The following is an 8,645-nucleotide window of genomic DNA, read 5'->3' as shown; positions in this document are numbered from 1 at the left end:
TTTTTTTTTTTTAAATAAAAAATAAATAAAATTTTATATATATATTAATGTCCTCATCAAGCTATATTTTTTTATTAAATTTTTTGAATTTTTATTTTTAAAAAAGTATATATATATATATATATATATATATATATATATATGAATGGAAATTTGTCCTTTTTTAATGTGTGACGATAAAATTACACTATTCTTAGTGTATGTAAATGACTAAAAGATATTGTTATTTTGCAGATATTTACAATTATTTGAAATTAAAATATGTAAATGTGAAAATACAGATAATATCTTGAAAAATCACGACAAATATTAATTTACATGATAACGGTAATAAATAAATAAATAAATAGACCAAAACAAAATGTAGACAATGTCCACATCAAAAAATCTGTATTTTTTAAAAACAGCCAATTAATTCTCTTTCAATGTCTGAATATAAAATTATTTTTTTACTGTGTATAAATCAGCAAAAAAAAAAAACGAATATATATTTTTAAAAATTTAGCAAAAAAATTGCAAAAATAACAGATATAGATATATAAATAATAGTAATAATAATAAAACTAAAACTGAAGCAGTATTTTTGCAACAGTGGGTATTACAGGGTTAAGGAGGTGTAGCCATAAATAAAAGCCATTATAATGTAAAGACTAGCATCTAATCCCCAAATCTGGTTGAACCATCTAATCATGCTCAGCTAATTCACTACCATGTTATGTAATTCAGGTTTACATCATGGTTTCAGACCATAACTTCTACATTACTTGTTCCGTGACATCCAACAATATAAAAGTTGTCACTTTATCACTGGAAAACAATAAGCTGCTGTAAATAAACGCAGCACATATGCTTTGTGTGAGGAACCGCTTCAGTTAAATGGATTCATAGTAAATACAAAAGACAGATCATTTTAAAAGGCCCAACCCAAAGCAAACACACACCAGCTTTGTTAAATAATGGTTTAGCTTTTGTCACACCTTCGTTTATGGCACAATGTAAAGTGTGGATGTTATTTTAAGCCTTTGTTGAAAGAGTGGAACATCAAAAAGTTCATAAAATTACTGGGTCAATATATAATTGAGGGACTTTTGAAATCCATGGGATACATCTTGCATACATTTTTATTAAAAGTAAAAAACAACTAATGTTTTTTATGTTCATTATGATAATGTCTTTACAAATTCTGTCATTATTTATTATGGAAACAATCATTTATTAATAAAAAATGACTGAATATCACTAAAATGTCAACTAAATAACCGTCCCAATTTAATAACAACCACCGTCTAATTAGCTAACAATATCTTTAGAAATAAATTTCAATTTTGCTCAATTGTATTTATAATATTTAGAAGAATCTTTGTGTAAAAATGCCATGTGGTGTTTGGTTATAGGCAGATGTTACAAAAAGTCCCGCAATTATATCTCTGGTTTTTTATGTCCTTTCTAAAAGTTGTGCAAGTCATCTCTTGTATTGCGCTTACATGCAAATCTAGCCTCATTTGTGTTTTAAGAGTTGTTCGATGTAGAAGACGCCCTTGACATGTTGACTGACAACCACATTTCCATCCCACTAATACTTCTGGTGCACCAAATGATATGATGTGCAGCCAAGTATGTGATCATCCAAACAAACACTCCATCATTCAGCGTCTGTAATCAGCTTCGATTGATGTAACATTTACATTTATTTTTTTAAAATTAAAGACAACAGAAGGAAAGCCTGTGAAGTTGGAGGAGCTGAGGAGAAGCACTGGGAGGTTGTCTGAGTTCAGCTTGATGTCTTCAGTAATTACAGTAAACCAACTAAGGATTACAGAGTCTGTGTCTCTGCAGGGAAAAACTGAGCCCGAGCTAAAAGGAGCTCGCTGCTGGATTGTTCTGAGAAACGCAGAGAGAGAATGAACTAAAAGGACACTGAGGTTTGACATTTTGTAAGAATATGATCTAATCTTTATAGTGTTTATCTTTAAGGTCAGATATGCTTTGAAACTGCTGTCATTTGAGCGTCTTTTCATTGAGTAATCGTCCCCTCAGGTTTACTCCAGACATCTGTGAAACAGATTGTCATGCCTCAATTCTTCTTCTTCTTTTTCTCTTTGACATCTGAACTGTTTGTGCCTCACAGGGACTTCTTAAAGCAATTTGGATAATCTGCTCAGTTCACACTCAGCTGTATGGAATCACAGCAGTGCCATAATAAAAGATAACTCTATTAAAAAATAAGGAAATAAATGTGAAAATATAAAGAGCAATAAATGAAAATAAAAAAATCTGTTTAAAAAAAAGGCAAATAAATGTGCAAATATAAAGAGGAACAAAAAATAAATTAATCTGTTAAAAAACAAGGAAATATATGTGTAAATATAAAGAGGAATAAATATAAAAATAAATCTGTTAAAGAATAAGTAAATAAATGTGTAACTATACAGAGAAATAAATTTTAAAAATATCTATTAAAAAAGGAAATTAATGTGTGAATATAAAGAAGAATACATTTTTAAAAATACATTTGTTAAAAATAAAGAAATAAATGTGTAAATATAAAGAGGAATAAATAAAAGCATAAATAAAAAATACACCTGTTAAAACATAAGGAAATAAATGTGTAAATAACAAGAGGAATAAATAAAAAAATATCTTATTTAAAAATATGGAAATATAAAGATAAGTTTTGTCTTTGCTTTTCCATTTTCCCTTTGTTTATTTATTCTTTCATTTATTCCTCTTTATATTTACACATCTATTTCCTTATTTTTTAACAGATTTATTTTTTATTATGGCACTCCCGTGATTCCATACAACTGAGACACCAAAAAGTCTACGATACAATAAGATGAAGAGTAACGTCATGAATAAAAACTGTTAAATTGGAGTTAAAGTTTGGATTTTTTTTTTTTAAGATTTGCTTGGATACATTATATTTATGTTGCCATAATTGTCTCCAATCAGCTACGATGAGGTGAAATGTTCTGTGTTTTCCAGCCTATAGCAGTCAGTGAAGGGATCTGGATCTTGCTGAACATATTTCTCATTGTTAGTCGCCTGACAAACTCTGAAACAGCCTTTGTACACCATCAGGCCTGTGGAATCGGCAACAGGAAGTGCTGTGAAAGCTGCTTTGTAGACAGAAAACAGCAGGACGGCGGCCGGCCTTGATCTTGAATTCTTTGTATCTCTGTGCAGGTGTGAACTCACCTCAGGTTTATTGATTTATTTAAACCGGTTGGTACATGTAAAGTTATTAGCCTTTGAAGCTCAACTTGCACACGTTGAATTCTTGCACGAGTTTCAAATCTTTCCAGTTTAAATATGCACTGTAAAAATGAAAAAAAGCTGCTTGAACTTAGAATAATTTGTAACCTGGCTGCCTCAGAGTTCCTCAAACTTAGAATATTAAGTTGGGGTACCAAAGATAAAGCTGACAGAATATTTTAATCAAATTTATATGTGAAATTTAATCGACATATATTTGATTTGTGAGACCAGCAAGCCATTTCAAGTGGAACAAAATTCTCTTGGTGATTGCATAAAAAAGCAGTAAAATGAACAAACTTCTGTTGAGATTTTACATCAATTCATCATTTAAAGGCAGCTAGGAATATTTAATCTTGCTTGCAATGTGATTTCAATTCAGATAATTTAATTTTTACGTTCCTATCTTCTGTTTAAAAAGGATTAATCAACATCAAACAATATTCAAAATGCACTTTTACTGAATTTCCAAACTGACTGTGGCAATTTGTCATTAATGTAATAATATTAAATCTCTGAATGTTGTGACAAATTACCCATAACCCATAATCTAACATGTTTTACCAAAACTATATGCAAAGCAGCCTTAATACTGACCTTTTACCACAGAACAACTACTGTCAGTGTGTAAAATTGTGAAATAATTGTGTTTTCTCGTGCATGTACTTTGGCTGAACGATCACCACTAATACCCATGAAAAATGTTGCACAAGTTCGAGCGTGTGCTTAAATCTTTCAGGACAATCTGTGGTAAAGAAGGGAAAAAAAGATCCACCGCAACAACTGTACAAGATTCTGCATCTCCGTTTCATCCATTAACAGCTGCATGTTTCTGAATAAAAGCAAGAAATCCAGCAGAACCTCATACAGACAACTCATATGATTATTGCTTCTCTTATTGGACTTCCTCAGTAGAACCTTTAGTTTAACATGAAACACAATATAGAAGAATAATCTTTAATAATGTGCGTTTATCTTTCACTTTTTCTTTTCCTTTTCATGCCTGCTAACTAACTCCTCCCTCAGAGACACATATAAAGAAGACAGGTATGATTCATTGGGCGCACCCCTAGAATTAGATGTTTCAAGCTGTTACCATAATTAAAACATACAAAAAACTTGAATTGTTGTAACTCAAAGAGCCTCCAGGTTGATGAATATGTTCTAGCAAGTTAATGAATTGTCCCTTAATGCAGCTCACTTGGACCACTAACCTCCTTTTTCTGGAGGAATATACTCTTCGGGTTTGATAAAATATCATATTTAATGACTAATTAGTGCAAGAAAAGCATCAATTAAAGCTGCAAGCAGCGTTGGTTTGGTCCCCAGCTATCCCACGCATGTCCACCAGGTGGCGCTGCAGCTGAGCGTGTATATCGGCCTATGAATGTGATGAGGGCTGAACGCCACACTAGTAAAGTTTGAGGCAGATTGGAACATGTAGAGGCTAGTTAAACAGCACTTCCTGTTTGATGGTGACACATCCAAAATGGCCGCATTCTGCTGTGAATGCGACTGTGCTCTCTAGTGCTTCTCTTGTTACAGAAAGCCAAACATATGCTAGTGTTCACTTTTTTGTTGCCACTGTCGCCTTAGAGCTGCTCTGGGGGTCCAGGCATATGGGTTCTGTCAAGCCTCTTCAGGCAATTTGAATTGTAATTGGCGCTATATAAATAAAATTGACTTGAAATTGAACTAACCTGTATTTTCTTTAGCCTTCTGAGCATGTCTTCCTTTATTTCCTGCATCACCACATGCTTAAAATGTCCCCAAAACAGACCAAAATTCATAAATGAATCAAAATGAAATGATAAAAGAAGTTTAAACAATGAAAAAAATACAATATTCCTCTTTTTATTGTACACAAGGTCCAAAATCTGCCTAAAATTTCTGTCAAAAATTGTTTGTAAAGCTTACAAAGCGCCTGTCAAACGTTACCAGCAGCTTAATAAACACATTTTAAATTTAAATTGTAATTTTCCTCAATGCAAAGTTTAAAAGCGGCCTGTTAAAATGCATTAACACCATCAAAACATCATTAGCAGGAATACAATATAACAGAAATGTGGAACGCTTCCAAATCTACGCTAATGATGCTTCCAGTAGGAAAGTACAGAGGCAAGCATATGAAATACTATTTAAATCATTCCAGCAGCAGCAGCAGCAGCAGCCTACAAACACAACACATGCGGCTACAACATCAAAATAAAGACTCTTTAAGGCATCTGAATGAAGACATGCGTGAGAACCAAGCTGAATACATCCCGATATATCAACCACGTGATGAGTTTCATCTCTGAGGAGACACAGTGCTACTATATTTGATTGTCTTGAGGAAAATGTCTGCACAGGTAATACAGTGTAAAAATATAGGCTCAGTTTAAGCAGCCCATACAGTAAAATGTCACATTTAAAAGGTAAAAATAAAAAAATTCCATCACGTTTAACACACTTGGAGCTGCTAACAACAACACTGACAGATGTAAGTTATCATGCACGAGCAGATAAGAAACTGTAAGAAAAATATGTCATTTTTTGGTTTAGAGGTGATTTGAAATCCACCGTGTGACCTGAACGTAAACCATGCCACAGGAAATATTCAACACAATAAACACACAGAAAAAAGAGGCTTTTGGAAAAGCACATTAAGTAAAACATTCTCTTCAACATGGCAGAGAAAGATCTGAAGAACACAGGACAGTAGTGAAGCAATCACAGCTGAAGGCTCAAGAATGCTAATTACCCTGACAACTCGTCTCTGTTGCACTAAAAATAAAAGCAAGAGCAACTGTGAGGAGAGTTTGTAGGGCACGACGAGGCCCGGATGCCCCGAGTCAATCTGAAAACAAGAAAAGGTCATTTGTGTAAAAGTTGTCGTCTTCTTCTAGCAGTTGGTGGTCTGCAGGTGACCCTCGTTGAGGATGGAGGTGATGCTGTTGTCATAGAAACCGTCCTCTTCCTCGGAGCTCAGAGTGGTCGAGCCCAGAGCCGTGCGATGTGTGTGCTGAGACTTCCGCCTGAGAGGAGACAGAAGATCCATCAACTGTTCCACACCTTCATTCATTCAGGGTCCGGCTACTTGCTACAGAGTGCCCCCTAGTGTATGGATGCCGCTGACATGGCCTCAAACGCCCCATGCCTGATCATCTGCACACTAACAGACTTTCTTGTAAACTGGTGAATATTGTCTGATGTCTAAAATCTGGGGTCAAAGTTAGATTTTAAGTTACACTTTGTAAAGAAATTTTGATGCTGCGACATTTTTTTTCGTGCTAATCTGTGGATCAATGTATTAAGTCACATAATTTGAGAAATAATGTAGCCAGAGGACTGAAATTTTGCAGGTTCACTGATATATAAATATAAATATGTCTTCAATGGTTCAACATTGCTTTAATACAACAATACAAACCAGTTAAATGATGGTTGGTCAAAAAATATTTTTCTACTCTGATATTCCACCAACCATAAAACCTTCATTTTTCACTCTAGAAGACTGAATTTCCTTTCCTGTGATTGGCATCAGTAAGAGTTTTTTGCATTTATGGCCAACATTCGAACACGCATTGAACAGGTATGATGATTGAAACCACTCCAACAGTGGTCCCAACAGGAAGAGTTATATAATATTGTTACTGGTCTAAAATAAAAAAAAAAAAAGGTTTTCCATCTCATAATGCTTCAAATAACTTTATGAAAAGTGGTACAAAATGCAAAATTTCAGGACTGTAGTTACATTATTTTTCAAGTTATGGCTCAAAGAACAAGCTCCACAGATTAGGGTGAAGAAAATGATGCAAAAATGGACAAAAATCTTCCCTTTTATGAATTTTTAACTCAAAAAATTACAACACTGCAACCAAAAATTTGACGTTTTACTACTAACAGGCATGAACATTTTTTGCAGGTTGGTAAATTAAGGTGGAATGACCCAGTTATGGCTCCTGTGGCTTTTGGGGGTCATTTTGCCTGATTGGTTGGTTTGCTACTAAGTGTGATGCTCCAATATTGATCATGTGTGTTTATGTGCAGTGTACTTTATGACAAAAAATTTTTATTGAAATGTTGGGTTTTTTTGCATTTATGGCCAACATTCGAACATGCATTGAGCAGGTATGATGGATGAAGCCACTCCAACAGTGGTCCTAAGTGGATGGACTTTTGGACTGAAGATGAATCATGGTCGTCCAGCTCATAGTGCTTTAAATAATTTGATGAAATAAGCCACTTTGTCCATCCTCCACAGACTGGAATGAAGAAAACGATGCAAAAATCGACATGATCCCACTTTCTTTAAGAACTGATGCTACCTATGAGCCCAGATTTTACACATGGTCAACATCATCAATAGTCACCACCTAAAATAAAAACAATCAGTCCAGCTGAAGATGGTGTGGGGCATTTATACCTCAGCGAATTTCTCACTTTCAGTTCTAGTAGTCACCAACTGCACACCTCCAAGTGGCTGCTTTTGAATGTTCCCTGGACTCTAACAGACTTTGGGATAGCAGCGTTCTCCCATCATGCACCACGGTCATGGAGTAATCTTCAAAAAACTCTTAAACTAGAAACATTCATGTCTATTAATGAGTTTAAGAATATCATAAAGAATATAATGAAGGAAGGATGTCAATTTTTTTTTAAGAGGTCACTGTCCTTGAATGGCTGTCAATGTGTTTTATTGTTTTATTGTTTATTATTTGTATGGCTGCTGTTTGGCCAGCTCCCTCTTGTAAAAGAGATCTCTAATCTCAATGGAACTTCCTGGTTAAATAAAGGTAAATAAATAAATAAAAAAAGCTGAAATCAGGCAGAATGACCTACATCTGTCTTTCATGAAAATCAACATTATTTCATGGAGTTGGGACTTGAATCCTACTTGAGCTCGGCCTCCAGCGCCGTGACTTTGGCCCGCATCGCCTCCTGGAGCTCCTGCTGCTCCTCCAGGTCCCTGAGAACCTTCCGTCGGACCCCCTCCAGACGCTCCACCTCGCCCTCGCTCTCGTCCACCTGACGCTTCAAGGCCTTCACCCGCAGAGTCAGCTGCATGGGGGGGAGAGGAAGGGGGTTAGAGGGGAGACAGAGGAGGTCACGGGTTTGGACAGGTGGGGGGTTAAAGGGTTGGTAGGGGAGCAGTGACTGATGCTACGGCAGCAGAAAGACGATCAGAGGGGGACGGGGAGGTCAGGGAGCGTTCTGGTGACCAAGTGAGGTTGGATCAGGAGGAGCACAGATGAGATTAGTCTTATGTAAAGAAGCAATGAGCTGCTGTTTGAGCTGCATTAATGATTAAACAGCAGGTTATCTACACTATTAAAGTTGCATCGAGCAGGTACATTAGCACAAAGTCTGTTATATAAATAAAGATGACCTGATTTCAATTTAGAGCT

The 8,645-nt window shown here is 35.3% G+C and overlaps 1 protein-coding gene across 5 annotated transcripts in view; it reads right to left on the bottom strand.

The window, feature by feature from the left end:
- Positions 1 to 5,093: 5,093 nt before the first annotated feature.
- Positions 5,094 to 8,645, bottom strand: part of cgnb (cingulin b) — a 30,096-nt gene continuing 26,544 nt past the window's right edge. For 4 of the 5 annotated variants that reach the window (XM_023261081.3, XM_035943913.2, XM_023261082.3 and 1 more), the window contains 2 exons: positions 8,135 to 8,298; positions 5,094 to 6,272 (listed from right to left, as the gene is read on the bottom strand). In XM_023261081.3, coding sequence (XP_023116849.2) covers positions 6,140 to 6,272; positions 8,135 to 8,298 — 297 coding nt within the window. In that variant the 3' untranslated portion in view covers positions 5,094 to 6,139. The other variant, XM_035943914.2, reaches the window with a different exon arrangement.

This window comes from Amphiprion ocellaris, chromosome 15 (genome assembly GCF_022539595.1).
Source record: "Amphiprion ocellaris isolate individual 3 ecotype Okinawa chromosome 15, ASM2253959v1, whole genome shotgun sequence".
NCBI lineage: Eukaryota > Metazoa > Chordata > Actinopteri > Pomacentridae > Amphiprion > Amphiprion ocellaris.
Note: the sequence above shows the minus strand (reverse complement) of the source record. Positions and strands in the feature narration are given on the sequence as shown.